Source organism: Saccostrea cucullata, unplaced genomic scaffold (genome assembly GCF_032062105.1).
Source record: "Saccostrea cucullata isolate Sc308-1 unplaced genomic scaffold, CSIRO_AGI_Scuc_v1 ctg2386, whole genome shotgun sequence".
NCBI classification, from domain to species: Eukaryota; Metazoa; Mollusca; class Bivalvia; order Ostreida; family Ostreidae; genus Saccostrea; species Saccostrea cuccullata.
Genome location: NW_026938765.1, coordinates 23,267 through 42,500, shown reverse-complemented (window position 1 = coordinate 42,500; position 19,234 = coordinate 23,267). Strand labels below are relative to the sequence as shown.

At 34.1% G+C, this 19,234-nt stretch overlaps 1 protein-coding gene across 1 annotated transcript in view; it reads left to right on the top strand.

Moving 5' to 3' along the window:
* Positions 1-19,234, top strand: part of LOC134251221 (zinc finger CCHC domain-containing protein 8-like) — a 53,350-nt gene that overhangs the window by 18,163 nt on the left and 15,953 nt on the right. Inside the window, exons 4-6 of the mRNA XM_062733607.1 lie at positions 4,045-4,125; positions 4,383-4,486; positions 4,835-4,894. Of these exons, the coding sequence (XP_062589591.1) occupies positions 4,045-4,125; positions 4,383-4,486; positions 4,835-4,894 (245 nt within the window). The remainder of the gene's footprint in view (positions 1-4,044; positions 4,126-4,382; positions 4,487-4,834; positions 4,895-19,234) is intronic.

Below are 19,234 nucleotides of genomic sequence, written 5' to 3'. Positions count from 1 at the left end.
TTAACTGAATGTCTGCAGTACTGTTCATAATTCTCAGACCTGCATGTAGTTCTAATATGTTTTCGTGCATTTTTTTTTAAAATGCGGGTTAGAAATATTTTTTTTGTGTTTTCTTTTCTTGTAAAAGACTTGGATTATTATCCATCCATTAATGATTTGTTGTCTTTTGCGTAACAACAAGATGTCGCCATGCGTGAAGCATTTGTGCATTTCCCTTTTTTTTAAATTTAATATTTTAGCATCATTCTACATACATGTAGGTACTTAGTGTATTATTTTCCAGGTAAATTTCACAGATAAATTAACAGCTAAATTATAATAATAGAAATATATAAATATCATAGATAATTTTTGCAATGAAATAATTATTCTTCAAACACGATATCTTAGTTATTTAATTAAAAAACGTGTAAATCCTAACCATCAATAAGATAAGTCCTTTCACTTCGGAGTTCCGAATGACAATGAAGACTGAACGATAGGTGAACGGTGAATGCAAGGTGAACGCAAAGTAAACAGAACGAAGAACGAATGGTGAACGTTTTGTGAACGGTGAATGCAAGTGGACGGTGAACGCAAAACTGTGAACGGAGAGCAAACGGTGAACACATGCTGAACGAACGGAAAAATGGGAAAGTAGAACGTTTCAGGGACTGTAAATATATTTTCATTCCCAAGTAACTATAAGCCCTAACTGAACCAAACTTGCATGGATGATGCATCTAGGGATAAACACAACCAGACTTGCTTCAGATCTGGATCTGACCTATATTTTCATTCCCAAGTAACTATAAGCTCTACCTGAACCAAACTTGCATGGATGATGCATCTAGGGATAGACACTACCAGACTTGCTTCGGATGCTGGATCTGACCTATATTTTCATTCCCAAGTAACTATAAGCCCTAACTGAAACAAACTTGCATTGATGATGCATCTAGGGATGGACACTACCAGACTTGCTTCAGATGCTTTATCTGACCTATATTTTCCAAGCAAGAGACCAGGTTAAAGTTTTGGAAACAGATCTATCCCAGTGAATTTGAAGTTCTTGATATCTACAGTATTAACAAAGTTTTGAATATTTGTTCACACTATGCATGTTTTTTTCACGCTACATGTGTAGAAATGTGCATATGCCACGTAAGGGGTTAAAAACAACTTTAAGAATATTGTTGTTGGGATAAATACTAAATATAATGTGAGATTTGTATTTAACTTACACTGATAACATTCGTCGAGGTGAGCTTCGTAATCTTTGATTACCTATGTTTTATTAAAGACATCATTTCTAGACATTTTTATCAATTTTCATATGTTGATACATACTGATGAAAGATGTGCAACTGCATCAACATTTCTGACCTTGACTTTCCTTTGACCTTGACTTCACTTTTCCTAAATCAGTGTCAAACTTGCTGATACATACTGATGTAAGCAATTCAACTGCATCAACAATTTTGACCTTGACCTTTTATTTGACCTTGACTTCACTTTTATCAAATTGTGTATAAGTCAGTCTTTAATTAAAGACATCATTTCTCGATATTTTTAACTTCTTATGTTGATACATTTTGATGAGAGATATGCAACTGCATCAACATTTTTGACCTTGACCTTTGCTTTAACATTGACCTCACTTTTCCTAAATTAGTGTCAAACGTCATAAGCTGATAGATATTGAGGTAAGCATTTTAAGTGTTTCATCATTTTTTACCTTTTTCTTTCATTTGACCTTGACCTAACTTTTATCCATTTTTGTTCAAGTCAGTTTTAAAAAACATTTATAATTATATTTTCAGCTTCATTTGCTGATACTTACTGATGAGAGCTTTTAAACTGAATCAACAGTTTTTGACCTTGGTATTTCCTTTGACCTTGACCTCATTTAATGAAATTAGTGTCAATCTTCAAATGCTGATACATACTAATGTAAATAATTCAACTGCATCACTATTCAAGATATTCTGATCAAATTTTATACACATACAAATTTTCATGTTGCTTTACTAATATATCCTCGGTGGGGCATTCATGTCCTATGGACATATTTCTAGTTTAACGGGTAATTCAGATATCCGGATGCTTCACATATCCGAACAATTGACTAGGAACCAAAGCGTCCGGTTAAATGAGGCTCCACTGTATACCACTGGGCCAGGAAAGCTGAAACTTACATGGAAGCATTCTTAGGTAGTGTAGATTTTAAATTGATAAACCATGACCTCCAGGGGTAGGGCGGGGCCACAATAGGGAATCCAAGTTTTACATTTATATATATCCTAATTTTTATTTAAAAATCTTCATCTCAAGAATCAAAAAGCCAAGAAAGCTGAAACTTTTGTGGAAGCATCCTCGGGCAGTAAAGATTTAAAATTGTTAAAATCATGACCCCTGGGGGAAGGGCAGGGCAATAATAGGGAATCCAAGTTTTACATAGAATGAAATATATATGAAAAATCTTTAAAAATCTTCTTCTCAAGAACCACTGGGCCAGGATAGCTGAAACTTATGTGGAAGCATCCTTCAGTAGTGTAGATTTTAAACTGATAAAATCATGACCGCCGAGGGTAGGGCGGGGCCACAATAGGGAATCCAAGTTTTACTTAGAAATAGATATGAAAAATCTTAAAAAATCTTCTTTTCAAGAAACACAGGGCCAGGAAACTTATGGAAGCACCCTAGGGTAGTGTAGATTCGAAAGTATTAAAAATCATGACAGGGGAGAAGGGTAGGGGACCACAATAGGTATAACAAGAGGGGAAGTCTGGTCAAGAACTGCATCACCCAAGTTTTTCAGGTGAGCGATCAGTGGCCCATGGGCCTCTTGTTTTTGTCATAAAAAAATGAATCTTCAAGCACGGTAACTTAGTAATTAAATTTAAAAATGTGTACGTGTAAATCCTTACCATCAAAAAGGTAAGTCCTTTCACTTCGGAGTTCCAAATGACAATAAAGACTGAACGATAAGTAAACGCTGAACGCAAGGTGAACACAAAGTAAACGGAATGAAGAGCGAACGGTGAACGCAAGCGCATGGTGTACAGTGAGCGCAAAACTGTGAACGGAGAGCAAATGGTGAATGCACGCTGAACGAACGGTGAATGCATGCTGAAGGAGCGGTGAGCGAATGGAAGAATGGGAAAGTAGAATGTTTCAGGGACTGTAATAAAGTCAAAGTCAACCTTTTACATAAAAATAAAGTTTAATCATAACTGGCGACCTTTCTGACATTAGGATTTCAAACTTGGAACAAGTAAAGACAACATTAAGACTAAATGCACTGCATCAAAATGTTTCACCTTGCTGGCTTTCTTCATGCAAGGTCAAATCGAGAAAAACAAGATCAGACCATAAATTATAAGATCCTTTTGACTTATGCCCTGTTCACACGGAGAGTTTAATTCACAGTAAATTAATGCGAAGTAAACTAATGCGAATCAAACTAATGTGAATTAAATTGCGTTCACACGACAGCTAATACGAAGTAAACTCATGTGAATTAAAATTTTACTTCTGCAGCCTGGCATCAGCACGGCTATTATGATGTCATTTGCAAATCATGTCACCTTATGCAGAAGCAGATCCATTTGACATAATGGAAAAGTGTATGTATACACATTTTAATGAAAAACAAAATACTCCGTAGTTTTTCACTCAAAAATAGCACAAGTACCTATAGCTGACCACCGATAAGTGGAATTTTACTAAATTTTGCCATTACGCATTCTTCAAAATTTAATTCGAATTAGCTTCGCTTAGCATTCACATGGAGCTAATGCGAAGTAATTTAATGCGCAATAAACTAATTTGAATTAAGCTAATTCACATTAAATTCTCTGTGTGAACGCTAAGTGAAGCTAATTCGCAGTAACTTTACGTTTAATTCGAATTAAACTCGTCGTGTGAACAGGGCATTAAAGACTTGAAAGATGCACTGCATTAGTATTTTTGGCCCTGATTGTAAAATTGCACTTGTTAATTTGATAAAGAAGGGACCCACTAATTTTACATATTTTATCATTTTTGGATTTTTTTTTTCAGGCATCAACTCCATCCTGTGTTGATATCAATGAAAAATTAGATGCAACAATGAGAACTTCTGAAATGTGGGAGGCTCATGCAGTGAGTTTGGTTCTAAACCCCTTAAAGCTAAATAAGACTCCTAAATAAATTAATTGGCCTATTCCCAAGACGAAGCTCAAAATATAAAAATTTTCCATACAGAAAAATTTATTAAATACAAACTTCAGTTTTAATTTCAATTTAACTTTTTGCAAAAATTAGCTCAGAAAATGAAAAGTGAAAAAATGAAAAGAAAATGGAGAATAAATGTGAAATAGAGGCAATTAAATTGTAATGGTCAGTGTTGTATATTGCAGATTATTGGTGCTGATCAGTTTTACAGAGAGTGTATTGTGGACAAAATGGGTTTCCAGCTGACAGGATATGACACAGCTCTGACGTATGGCTGGGAAATTCCTGTGTATCCTTATGATTTCTATGTACAGTAAAACACAGTAATAGCAAAGTGATTTTTATTCCATATTGTATTCATGCAGGCATGAAATGAACTTATGCAATATAACATAAACCTCAAAAGGCATTTTGCTGTAAGCATGTTTTACTGCATACAATAGGAACTAGTGCAGATGTGTATGAACAATGCAGATGGTAAAGCAGCAAAGCTAAAGTGGTAATTCAAAATTAAGTTATAATTTTCAATAACAACTGTTGAATATTAAGATTCATTAATGCATTGTTTAAGTCTCCAAGTACAGTATATATAAAAATTATCTAAAAAGAAAATTTCGTTTTCTTGAATTATTATTAGATATGAACAGATTTTTCTGGATGCCTTGCCAGCAGATGAAAAACCTCTAAAACCTGAAAAGTATGTAAACCCTCTAAATCCAAGCAAATCCAAGTGAAAAGCTCAAGTGATCTTTTCTGATCAACCTATTGTCCATTGTCTGTCTGTCCATCTGTAAACAAAGTTATATTTTTAACTTCTCAAAAACCACTGGCCCAGTTTTAACCAAAGTTGGCATATCCCTCTATGTGAAGGGGATATTACATTTTAAAATGAGCCGCCCCCCCCCCCCCCCCCCCCCCCCTTTACAAGAGGAGATAATCAAAAAAAGACAAAATTAGAGTGAGTACATTAAAAGTCTTCACAAACATTACAGAGCCAAAATAGATGAAACTTATTTGAAAGCATCCTGGGGTGGGGCAAATTCTAAATTGTTCAAATCGTGGCACAGAAAGGAGTTGGAAGGGTAAGGATTGGGGAATAGAGTTTGGAAGGGCCAAAGAGAGAATCAATGTTTTACATTGAAATATGTAGATTTATTGATTGTATACTGTTTAACTTCCCTCTGGAGAATATTTCACTCATATGGAGATGCCACCACTTGCCGGTGGAGAGCTGCAAATTTTGTCCTATACTTGGCCCTCAGGGCCATTGAGCAGGGAGGGATCTTTTTCTTGCCAGCACCTACTGCGACAGGGGGCCTCGGTTTATACAGTCTCATCCAAAGGACCAGTCTGTATGTCCCACAGTGGGATTTGAACCTACGACTTAAAGATCAACTGCTTACTTCGCGACTCTAGAGCAGACGCTCTAACCACTGCACCACGCAGGCGGCAAAATATTTAGAAAAAATCTTCTTCCGACCACTGGGCCAGAAGAGCAGAAACTTATGTGGAACCATCCTGGGGTAGTGTAGATTCTGAATTGTTCAATGTTTTGCCCCAAGGGGTAGGGTTGGACCAAGTAGGTATTATAAATGGAACTGGTAAAATATGGACTTGCTTCGAATGCTGAATCTAACCAACATTTTATTGAGGATTGAACAGGTTAAATTTTTTGGAGCAGGTTCAATCTAAAGCAGGTATATATGCCCTATGTTTGAGCAAACTTGCATGTATGATACATCTAAGGTACACACTAATGGGCTTGCTTTAGATGCTGGATCTGACATACATTTTCAAGATAATGGACGAGGTAAAAGTTGTGGGTGCAGGTCTATCACCAAGAAACTATAACGCCTACATTGTGTATTAACCAAACTTGCTTAAATTATGCATCAAGGGTTGAACACTCTCAAACTTGCCTCACATGCTGGATTTGAATTACATTTTCTTGATGGGCGACTAGTTTGAAGTTTTTAGCTCTACTGGTCAGAGACCAGAAGAGCTTATGTGATGGTTAGGTGTCCTGCATCCATCCGTCTGTCTGTCTGTCCATCTGTCTGTAAGCAATTTTTCAAAAACACTACTCCTCCCCCAGTTTTGGTCTGATTTCAGATTACTTAGCACACAAGTAGACTACACTGAGATCATAAAGCAGTGCATCGATTTTTGATATCGATGAATGGTGTTGCTATTGCTACTAAAAATAGAAATTTGAGTGACATTCCTTTAAGGTATGTCACTCATGAAATTTGTTAAATCAAGGATTATTTGAGAAGTATATTTTAGATAAGTACTCATATAGTGTGACTCAAAATCGCAGAGAAAATAGGGGGTCAGTGTGCATCTTATTGATCTATGGTACAATTAAGTTGACCTTTTTATACCCCCTGCAAACAAAGTTTAGGGGGGGTATATTGGAATCACCATGTCCGTCTGTCCGTCTGTCTGTCTGTCTGTAGACGAGATTTTGTGTGGACCATTACTCAGAAACTATTAGAAGGATTTGTCTGAAAATTTGTACAAATATTATTCACCATATGAAGTAGTGCACCTGATATTTTCATCTTGATTTGATTATTATTTTGAATTTTACTGGTGTTTTTTCAATTTTTATTTTGTGGTTTTGTCCGGACCGTTTCTCAGAAACTATTGCAAGGATTAATCTGAAAATTTGTACACTTATTATTCACCATATGAAGGTGTGCAATTGGAATTTTCAACTCTTTTTGTTCAATTTTTTTTTGTTTTTTTTTTGCATTTTACAGGTTTTATTTTTTATTTTAATTGACTTGTTCATTTTGGGCTCATGTATAAGGTTTGAGACATAGAATCTAGAATATCTGTACAAAAATACTACAGCTTAAAACTGCTCATATAAACTTAAAAAAAGAAACATCATCAAGTGTTAAAAACAGTTTTTACATTGCACAGAAGATAATGTAAATTCATTTGTCTCTTGGGAATAATGACTGGACATGCATCCAGTTAAAGATAAATTAATGAGTTTGGTGTGGGAAGTTGAACATTAAGGCATCTCATTATCAACCATGTGTAATCTCCTGGGAATCAGGCACAAGAATTAAAGATCTCTCTTCTCTTATTCTCTTAATTGTAATTTATTGTCTGTCAAAGCACTTCATTACTGAATGACCAGCTCTTTATTTTCAAATGAATTTGATATAAAGTTATCAAGATTAATTTGGTTTTGTATAATATGATTTTTTTTTTTCAACAATCAGTTTGCAGAGTGACATAACACATAATTGCAATATATTTTTTTAATGCAGAAATAAAAAAAAAAATAATTTAAAAAAAAAAATTAAAAAAAATAATGTTACAATGGAATTACAATGTATTAGTATTGATGTTTCATTTGGTTGCACCTTTGTTTCATTCATTAAGAAACATGATGAGTAATTATATTTCACTGCAAATTTTTGTAAGCAAATTGTAAACACCTCTAGATCCATAAAGTATTTTTGAATTGGCACCTTCTCTGAAAAACCCAGCAGGGGGTATTTGTCCCTATTGGACAGTTGTAGTTGCACTTAAATTTAAACTCGTTGGTTAATTACTTTAACCTTTATCATATTTTATCAGATGTAACCATGGCATTAAATAAAATTTTATTTTACGTAGTGACAATGAGCAAAGATAGATAACTCTGACTTGTAAGTGGGAATAGAACTTTCGAGATAAAGGCGGAGGTAGTATCCATGACGTCGCAGACGTCTATATCCACACTTTTCACATAAAAAAATATTTAGACTTTGAGTTTCCATATCCACTTCTGCATGAAAGATTACGTTGGTTACTGCTTTCAGTATATGCATAGTTTAAAGTTGTCAGCGTAGTGTAAATCTGTAATGTCTGTTATGATTATATTTAAAAAAAATATTCTTAATTCATTCTCTAATTTGAATGCGAAATTATCCCGGAATCCGAGTTTTATTTTCGATTCTAAAATATTATATGTACTCAAAAGGGAACTGAGAGATAGAAGAGTAATGTAATACCGTTGTAAAGCCTTTAGAAATAAATTGATATCTGCAACTTAAAAGAAAGAAAATCAATCTATAGATTGGATTTGGTTTTAACACGTATATTTCATTGATTAAAAGTCTTATAGTGTTATTTATTATACATGATCTATACTTTTATATACCCGAGAAGTTATTAAAGATGAGAAAAAGCGATTCTTGGATTTTTGTGAAATACTTAAGTACTCAAAGGGTTAACATTATGTGAAAGTTACGCGTTTCTGTGTGAAATAATGCTACGCTAAAAACATGATACAAAAACATCTGCAAAGGTCTGTTGATATGTTAGATAAAGTATACGAATGAACACAATTTTATGCAATGCTATATAATTATATGTATGTACATGTAACCTTAAGTATTTTCCTTTTAATTCATAAACATAAAATTACCGAGTATGTAATTCTTTTGAAGCCCCCCCCCCCCCCTCTTGATTTTATTCGGAGACATTATTGCAACTATAGGCCTTTGAATTATAAATTTGTTATACAATTAAATCTGGAACATTTGATTATAATTACCATTAACATGTATACAGAATTCATATTCTATAATAGTAGATTTTTCATTACGCAAGATACTGAAATTTACATGTCTGAGAGAGAGAGAGAGAGAGAGAGAGAGAGAGAGAGAGAGAGATATTCCCTTTTAATCCTGATTATCCTATCCATTTACATAGACAAAAAATCAGTTCTATATCAGTTGTACCCATTCTTTATTAAATATTTTCTGATTTCATAGTCCGTCATAGTCACTTTCTGTATATTTTTTCTGCTTAAGAAGTATTACACTCAGTGTACATGTATTGACCTGTCAATCAAAATCACCCCACGCTGTATGCATTGCAATAAAGTTGTTCGAAATGATTTTTATTATTAAGTATGATCTTTAAGAAAATCTGATGCAACAAATTTGAGAAATGAAAAATAAAATAAAAGCATGGCAAGAGCATCATATATCTGTATTATGGACTTCAGTTGTGGGACGTGGAGACCGGTCCGTCAGATGAGATCGTTTAAATCGAGGTCCCGTGTGTCAGATGGTACTGACTCGAAAAGATTCCTCACTGCTCAATGGCGATTAGAGCCAAATTATAGGACAACATTTTGCAGTCTCCACCGGCGAGTGGAGGCTTCTCCATGTGAAAAATTCTCGAGAGGGACATTAAACAACATATAATCAATTCATCGATTGCTGAATAATTCCTGTAGTTGAATAATCTTTCTGCTGACAAATCTCGATAGTATTACTGTAAAAATCAACGACTTTACGTTTAATATGGTACTAACTTAGTTCATGACATTTTTATAACACCATCACAATTGTGCCAGAACATAAACACAGTGAAGTTTATGAGAGTAGGGTGTTCGTTCGTCCGTTGGTTTGTCTATGATACACGTGTAGCTCTTATGAAGAACAAGATTGGTCATGAAAATCAAAGTACCTTAAGTACTGAAAGACCTTTTTGCAGTTTTTTTTTCTTTCAGAGTACATATGATATCTATGTTTTTTGCAGAGAAAAAAAGCAAATTCTTACAGATTTAGAAGAACGGAAGACTTATTTGTTGCCATGGCAACAAGATTCTAGTTAAGGTCTTCCGTCTTCACGGAAGACCTTATAGTGATTCTACTGTTTCTTATTATTAAGGTCTTCCGTCTTCACGGAAGACCTTATAGTGATTGTACTGTTTCTTATTATTCTTATTCTTTTTTTGACAAAATTTTGTGCACGCGATTTCTCGAAAACTATTCAGCGGTTTCTCATGAAACTTTCACAAAATATGTGTCATTATATGAAGTTGTTACATCCGAAGAGAAATTTGGAAAACTCGCTTCTGGTGCCAAGTTATGGACAATTTCCTGATTTTAAAATGCGATTTTGTCGCGCACTTTTATCGAAAATGGTAAAGTATATGATATGGAGACTTGTTGGAGATGATAGATCATAACTTTCTGGTTTGCAGAATCACCTTTTCGTGTGTCGTCAGTACTTCCGGTCGTTACGAGATGCAAATTTAAAAAAATCGTATTTCCTAACTTTTTTGTTTTTCAGTATTTTTCATTTATTTTTAGTATCTTAATAGAAATCCTCATTATAATGCTTACTATATAATTTGTTCGAATGTTGATAAATCTTAACTCTAGATATTAGCATTCAAAAATCTGAAGCGGGTTCAAAATGGCGGCTGTCTCAGTTAACGCCGACATTTCGCAATTGTGGTTTATGGAGTCAGCCGAGCGTTTGCTTGAACAAAAGTAACATATGAATAAATGAAATGTGAGGGAATACTTGGATTGTCACGTCGTAGTTACGTTGCAGTTCTGCGTCAAACTAACGTCTTCTATAATTGGTTTTGGCTGGTTTTCAAAGTAGAGAAAGAGAAGACTAAATGTGCAAATGAAATTTGATGCCTAATATCTTTTGTGCATTACGGGAAAACAGATCTTAAATCATACTTATAAGTAATACTTTCTCAAGAAAGAATATCAATTAATATTGTTAGTATATATCTTAACCACTCGGTTTTTCCTGTGCACACTTGTGTCATATTAAACTAATAAATAATACAAAAATAAGAAATCCATTCTTTTAAAGATCGCTTCATGGAGTTTATTTGAGCATTCTTGTCTCAAAGACCTGATTCAAGTTATTGAGCATAAATGATATCTGATTCTTTGACCGTCGTAGGGCGAGCCATGTTTTTCGGCGAAACGTTTCAACCTTTTTCGATTAACTAATCGGGATAGTTCACTTTGAGGATAAACAGGAAATTGAAAAAAAAAATCATAACGTTTCATCGCTTTAGTGTTACATGCATACTAGTATATACAATATGGAATTTTTAAAATGTGTTAAATATACTTTCTAAACCTCGAATCTTAGGCTATAAGAACGTTCTTTTCTTAATTTCATTGAAGCTATCACACCTATTTAACAGAACATTCCAAAGAAAGGGGGTGAAGATTTAACTCATGGCGTTTGGCGCTAAATTTGAATAGTGACCCGCCTTTTATAACTTTAAGAGAAGAACTGTTTCGTTAATATATAAAACTGGATTTAGAGTAGAGATCCCGATAGCGTTATATTTAGTGCATTGGAATTTTATGCTAGCGACTTGGGTTCAACTCCCCTTGTGTGCAAATCTTTTTAACTTTTTCAGCTCGATTTTACTTTTTCTATCCGGAATCGGACGGAAGACCTCTCGTTGCTCGCAACGAGTTTCACATCTAGTTCTTATTATTATTATTTTTTTTGACAAAATTTTGTGCAGGCGATTTCTCGAAAACTATTCGGCAGTTTTTCATGAAACTTTCACAAAATATGTGTCATTATATGAAGTTGTTACATCCGAGGAGAAATTTGGAAAATTGGCTTCTGGTGCCACGTGTTGGACAATGTCCTGATTTTAAAATGCGATTTTGTTGCCCCTTTTTGTCGAAAATGGCTAAGGATATGAACTGGAGACTTATTGGAGATGATAGATCATGTCTTTGTGGTTTGCAGAATCGCCTTTTCGTGCGTCGTCAGTACTTCCGGTCGTTACGAATTGCAATCTTTAAAAAATTGTATTTTCTAACTTTTTTGTTTTTCAGTATTTTTCATTTATATTTGGTATGGTAATAGAAGCCCTCCGTGTAATGCTTACTATTTAATTTGTTTGAATGTTAATAAATCTAAAGTCTAGATATCAGCATTCAAATATCTGAAGCGGGTCCAAAATGGCGACTGTCTCTGTCAACGCCGACATTTCGCGATAGTGGTTTACGGAGGCAGCCGAGCGTTTGCTTTAACGAAAGAAACATAAGAATAAATGAAATGTAAAGAAATACTTGGATTGTCACGTCGTAGTTTCGTTGCAGTTCTGTGTCAAACTAACGTCTTCTATAGTTGGTTTTGGTTGGTTTTCAAAGTAGAAAAACAAAAGACGATTGTGCAAAATGTGCAAATGATATTCGATACCCAATATCTTTTGTGCATCACGGAAAAACTTAAATCATACTTATAAGTAATACTTTCTCAAAAAAGAATATCACTTAATATTGTCAGTATATATTTTTTTAAAGATCGCTTCATGGTGTTTATTTTAGCATTCTTGTCTCAAAGACCTGATTCAAGTTATTGAGCATAAATGATTTCTGATTCCCTGACCATCAAAGGGTGAGCCATGTTTTTCGGCGAAACGTTTCAACCTTTTTCGATTAACTAATCGGGATAGTTCACTTTGGGGATAAACAGGAAATTGAAAAAAAATTCATAACCGTTTCACCGCTTTAGTGTTACATGCATATATACAATATGGAATTTTTAAAATGTGTTAAATATACTTTCTAAATCTCGAATCTTAGGCTATAAAAACGTTCTTTTTTTTAATATCATTGAAGCTATCACAGCTATGTAATAGAACATTCCAAAGAAAAGGCGCGAAGATTAACTCTTGGTGTTTGGCGCTAAATTTTGAACAGTGACCTGCCTTTCATAATTTTAAGAGAGAAGCATATTCGTAAATATATACAAGTAGATTTAGAGTAGAGGTCCCGATAGCGTAATATTTAGTGCATTGGAATTTCATGCTAGCGACATGGGTTTAATCCCCCTTGTGTGCAAATCGTTTTTTACTTTTTCAGCTCGATTTTACGTCTTCTTTCCGGAATCGGACGGAAGACCTCTCGTTGCTCGCAACGAGTTTCACATCTAGTTATTATTCTTTTTTTTCTTCTTTGTTCTCTGGTACTTTTTTGTCCGCGAGTGTTCTCAGAAACTGTTCACCCAACTAAGCTAAAACCTTTTCAGGGTTAATAGGTGTGTAGTGTAGGTGTGCGGAACGAAGGTCATTTTGTGCACATACGCATGCACGTGCGTGCGCGTGATATGAGTGAAATGACTGATATACTTAATATAGCTATATCTTTTACATTTTTTAATTAAATGATTTGAAACTCATTATATAAAGATATTTTAATAGTGTAGATAATATGACACTGTCAAATCAGCACGAACCCACACGCATGCACGTGCGCTTCGCTCTGATTGGCTGAAACAAAAATCTCAATATCTTTTCTGTTTTTTGACGAAATGATATGTAATTTAAAATATAGGCATACTTTAGGATGTTCTACAATATGATATATAACAATTGTCATGAAAGCACGTGCATGCACGTGCGCTGCAATCTGATTGGCTTAAACTTTAAATGGCTATAACTCCCTTGTTTTTCAACCAAACAGGATGGAATTTAGAACATAGAGAGATATAATGGACTCCTACAAGAAGGTATGGTCATCATGCACATACATGCACGTACATGCACGTGCACTTCGTTCTGATTGGCTGAAACAAAAATCTCAATTTCTTTTCTGTTTTTTGACGAAATGCTATGAAATCTAAAATATATACATATTTTAGGATGTACTACAATATGATATGTAACAATTGTCGTGAAAACATGCACATGCACGTACGCTGCAATCTTATTGGCTAAAACTGAAAATGGCTATAACTCCCTTGTTTTTCAACCAAACAGGATGGGATTTAGAACATAGACAGACGTAATAGACTCCTACAAGAAGGTATAGTCCTCATGCACGTGCGTGCACGTGAAATGAGTAATATTAAAAATACGCTTAAATGAGTGTATTTTTTAATACTTCTGGATTAATTGATTTGATATTAAGTATATTAAAATATATAAATAGTGTATGCATTCAGATGAGCACGCGTGCAATGCTAAAATTTAAATATATTTTGTATTCTTCTGGGAAAACGTTGTTTAAGTCTAAATTGCATAAAGTGTGTCTTATTTAATAGCGCTAACAGGGAATATGGCACCAAAAGGGAGTTGGGGAGCGTTTGGGGAACATCTGTAACGGTCCCCGTTACAATTAGCCCTAGTTAAGGTCTTCCGTTTCAGACGGAAGACCTTACAGCTCAACAAACTTTTTAAGCTCACATGGTTTTTCGCACAAATTAAGGTCACATTGTTGAAATAAAAATAACAATTTTGGAACTGCAGTACAATGGCATAACCCTTCGTTATATTACATATATAATGTCAAGCATAAATGTCTTTTAAAATCATTATTTTAAGTTTCCAAAGTGGATGTTTTAAAGGAAAATTTATAATAAATGGTAGGATGTTTCGACTGTACGATTCTACCATAGGTTTTTACACATTGTATTAAACGAGCTCTCCTTGATCCCATGTAGTTGAAATTTTCAAATTTTCTTCTTAAAGGTGAGTATTTTAAAAAAATCTTTGCTCGTTTACCATACTCCTCTTTGTTTCGTCGAAATAAAGCACCGAAAAGGGATAATATTGCAACAGGAAACCACACTGAAGGGTAGGATAATGAAGTATTGTTTATTATTTTGAATAGTAAATTCCTTCTATGAAAAGGAAATTTCTTCTGCATTTACGGTTTGAAACGTTTATATTTTGCAGTGGAATGAATCTTTCATGATTCTAGATTTTATAAGTTGACTCTTAAAAATTCCCCCTAATTAACATAGAAAGCAGTCAAACAGATGACAAATACTATTACCACCCCGAGTTAAAGAGTCAATATGAACAGAAAATACAAGTTACAGTAGCTGTACTGTACCGATGTCTACGTTTCTGCCAAGAGCTATTGCTTTCAAAAGAACGGATAAAAAGACAGTTACAATTGGCAAGAAACTACAAAAATTCAAATGAGAATAGTTGTTATTTTGCAGCCATGAATATATCAAAGTTCGACCAATTGATTTGTGTGAATTATGTTTCAGTAAATAAAATAGAACTCAAATTATGTAGACAAAATACTTTTAAAATGTATTTTGTTGTCTCTATACACAATATTATATCATATCAATGTGACCTTAATTTGTGCGAAAAACCATGTGAGCTTAAAAAGTTTGTTGAGCTGTATAGTGATTCTACTGTTTCTTTTTATTAAGGTCTTCCGTCTTCACGGAAGACCTTATAGTTATTGTACTGTTTCTTATTATTATTCTTTTTATTATTTTTTTGACTTTCTAATTTTGTGTGCGCGATTTCTCAAAGACTACTGGATGGAATTATTTGAAATTGTCAGTGAAGATGTGTTGTTACATGAATTTGATCTATCCGAGCGATTTTTTGGAAATTCCTTTTTGGTGCCAAATTACAGACCATTTTCTGAAATTAAAATGACATTTTGTCTACGGATAATCTCAAGAACGGTTAAAGATATCAACATGAAACTTTCAGGGATTGTAGATCGTGATATATACCATCTAGGACGCGACCTTTCGTTCGTCGTCGATACTTCCTGTCTTTAGGAGAAGCGAATTGAAAAAATCGCATTTTCTTACTTTTTTGTTTTTCAATATTTTTTATTTATTTTTGGAATGATAATAGAGACCCTTTGATTGATGCTTACTGTATAAGTTGTTTGGATATTGGTTTGTCTGAACTCTAGATATTATCATTTGAAAATCTGAAGCGGGACCAAGATGGCGGCTGTCTCTGTCAACTCCGCCATTTCGCGAGTAGGGGTTTATGGAGGCAGCTGAGCGTTTGATTAAACCATTCTGACATAAGGATACATGAAATGTAAAAAACTACTTCGACTCTAACGTAGTAGTGAAATGGTTGGAGCAGTTACGTCCCGTTACTTGTTTATATTATAATAGCTATTCAATGTAAATATTGTAATTAATTGGTCAATTGACAAAAGAATTATACAAGTATTATTGATAAATGATGTTCTGTTAGAAAATAATAATAGTGTTGCCAAAAGAAAGGCAGTCTGTTGTATTTTATCAAAATGATATCTGATAACTTATGATCATTGATGAAGTTGAGGTACAAGGGGGCAGTACAGCCAACTGGCTTGTGTCTTCACTTTGGTCCAGAAACCATTTAGTGTATCGATCAAATCGAATTGTGCAAAGTTGCCGTAGTCAGTGACTTGTTAAAATATAGTTGTGTGACGTTTGCTATAGGTTTGTCATTAGGACAGAGAAGCTCTTACAAAGTTAAATCATACTGTGTAAGTATATTGTAGCTACTTGGCTAGAGTTATAATGGCAACTTGGTAAGCAGTAAGACACCAGGCAGTTGTTAAAGGCTAAATCAAGAGGCACCAGGCAGGTGGCTGTTGACTCATATAGTCAGTTGTATAGTGAGGCAATTGTCATATGGCACCAGGCAGATGCCGGTATTAACTGAAGATATATAATTGTACAAAGCACTTAGGTCATTTGATTTAAAGACACCAGGCAGGTGTCATATTATTATCTGTATATATTGCATTCAATCGTATCCCCAGTAAAACTCGGTAATACGAGCACGGACCTACTGACCGCTCAGGTCCGACACGTTACAGTAGAACGTTGCAATTGAGTGTCAATCTTAAAACTTAATTTCCGTTTCACTGCTTTAGTGTAACTGGGCTAGATATGATATGTAATGTGTATAATGTGTTACATATACTTTCTTAACGTCGAAATAAAATAAAGGCGCTAAGAATGTTTTATTTTTGAAATTTAATTGAAGCTATCATACCTATTTAATAGATCAGTCCAAAGAAAAGGCGCGAATATTTACTCGTGGCGTTTGGCACGAAATTATGAATGCTTTTTTATAATTCTTAGACAGGTGAACTGTTGCAAAAGTATACACAAGTATATTTATAGCAGTACTCCCAATAGCTTAATGGTTAGCGCGTGGGGGATAAAAATGTATTTTTTAAAAAAGCGCATTCACTTTGGCGACATGGGTTTAATCCTCCTTGTTACCAAATTTTGAATCTCTTTTCAGCTCGATTTTTCGTGGGTTTCTTTTCCTAAAGTGGACGGAAGACCTCTCGTTGCTCGCAACGAGATCGTTTCTAGTTATTATTATTTTTTCCCCTTTTCTTGTAAGACGGATTTCTTAGAGATGGCTGGACCGATTTTCTTGAAATTTTCAGGGATGATAGACAATGTAAATATGCTCAGAGGTTTTTTTCATTTTTTGAAAATTCACTTCCGGTCATCAGATATGAACGATTTCCGCTTTTTTCAAAAATATTTTGTCATAGTCATATCTCAGAAACGGTAAGAGATGAAGACACCAGACTTATCAGAGTAATAGATCTTGATAAGTAGGCGAGCCTATTTGGGTTAAGATCGTCCGCCGTCACTTCCGGTCGTCACAGAAATTGATCATAAATATCGAAAATTTCAACTTTTCTTTTTTGAAACTTTTTTGACATCACATCATAGCATTTTATTTGCAGTTTGAAAATATGTCATTCCCACAGGAAACGAAAACGGCAATTTCCGGTTATAAGAGAAAAACTACATAATTTGAGTATTTTTCTTTCCCATAAATATTATTTATAGTTAAAGTATTTGAAATGATTTTGGGGTATGTTATTCAGACTGCTAATGTCTAGAGTAACATCAAATATCTTTGTAAAATTCACTTCACCGGTTGCACAATTTCCTGTCGTCAAAATAAGAAGTTATCATAGCGAAATCTCGAAAACGGTAAGAGATTAAGACACCAAACTTGTAGGAATGATAGATTTTGATAGGTAGGCAAATTCATTTGGGTTATGATCATCCGCCGTCACTTCCGGTCATCACAGGAAGTGAGCAAAGAAATTGAAAATTTCAACATTTCTTTTTTGAACATCTTTTTGCATCACATTATTGCATCTTATTTGCAATTTCAAAATATGTCAGTCCCATTGGAAACAAAAAAAAACAGCAACTTCCGGTTATGAGGAAAACTATGTAAATTGAGTATTTTACGCTACCATAAATATCTGTTAAAGATAGAGTATTTGAAATGATTTTTAGATATATTATTCAGATTGCAAATGTCTAGAGTAACGTCAAATATCCTTGTAAAATTTACTTCCGGTCGGACTATTTCCTGTCCTCAAAATGAGAAGTTATCATAGCTAGATCTCGGTAACAGTAAGAGATCAAGAAACCAAACTTACACGAATAATAAACCTACAGGAGTAGATACAAGAGATAGGGTTAAATGCGTCAGCCGTCACTTCCGGTCGTCACAGGAAGTGATCAGGAAAATCAAAAATTTTAACTTTTCCGTTTAAAATGAAAACAACAGTGATTCTCTTTTGATGTTTTGAAATATGTTACACTCCTACGGAAATAAAGATGTCAACTTCCGGTTTTAGGAGATGAACATCTTTATTTCGATGTTTAACTTTCCCATAAATATCACAAGTATTTTAAAATATTTTAGTTATCTTATTGTTATTCAAAATGCACGTTTAGAAAGACGTCATAGTCTTTGTAAAATTCACTTTCGGTCGCATGTCTCATGTCCTCAAAATGAGAAGTAATGTGAGCGAGATCTTTGAAACACCAAGAGATTAAGAGACAAAACTTACCGAGTGATAGACGTTGAAGATGTAGCAAAACATACAGGAGTAAACGCGTCAGCCGCCACTTCAGGTCGTCACAGGAAGTGATCAAAGAAATAAAAAATTAACTTTTGTTTTTAAAATTATTACTGACACCACTTTATTGCATCTCTTTCGTATTTTGAAAAATGCTGGACTCCACTGGAATAAAGAAAATGTCAACTTCTGGTTTTAAGAAAAAAACTTAGTTTTTTCAATGTTAAACTTTCTCATTAATTATCGCTTATAGATAAACTATTTAAAATGTTTTATATATGTGTTGTAGATACTACAAAAGTATAGAGAAATGTCAGAGAATTTTTAAACAATTTACTTCCGGTGGTGTGTTTTCCTGTTCTCAAATTTGAATTTCTTCACACAATGGCTCAGTAACAGTAAATGACTAAAATATATAACTTTCAGGACTGATAGTCAGTCATCAATTTATTTACATCATGTAAAAATCGTGTAACTCATTACTTCCGGTCTAGACGGGAAGTGATCTTAAAAAGTGATTTTTAAAAGTATTTTTTTTTAAAATAAGTTTTTAGATAATATCGAATGAACAAAAGACAAACAACAGGAAGTAGTAAAACGGAAGACCTTCTCATTAC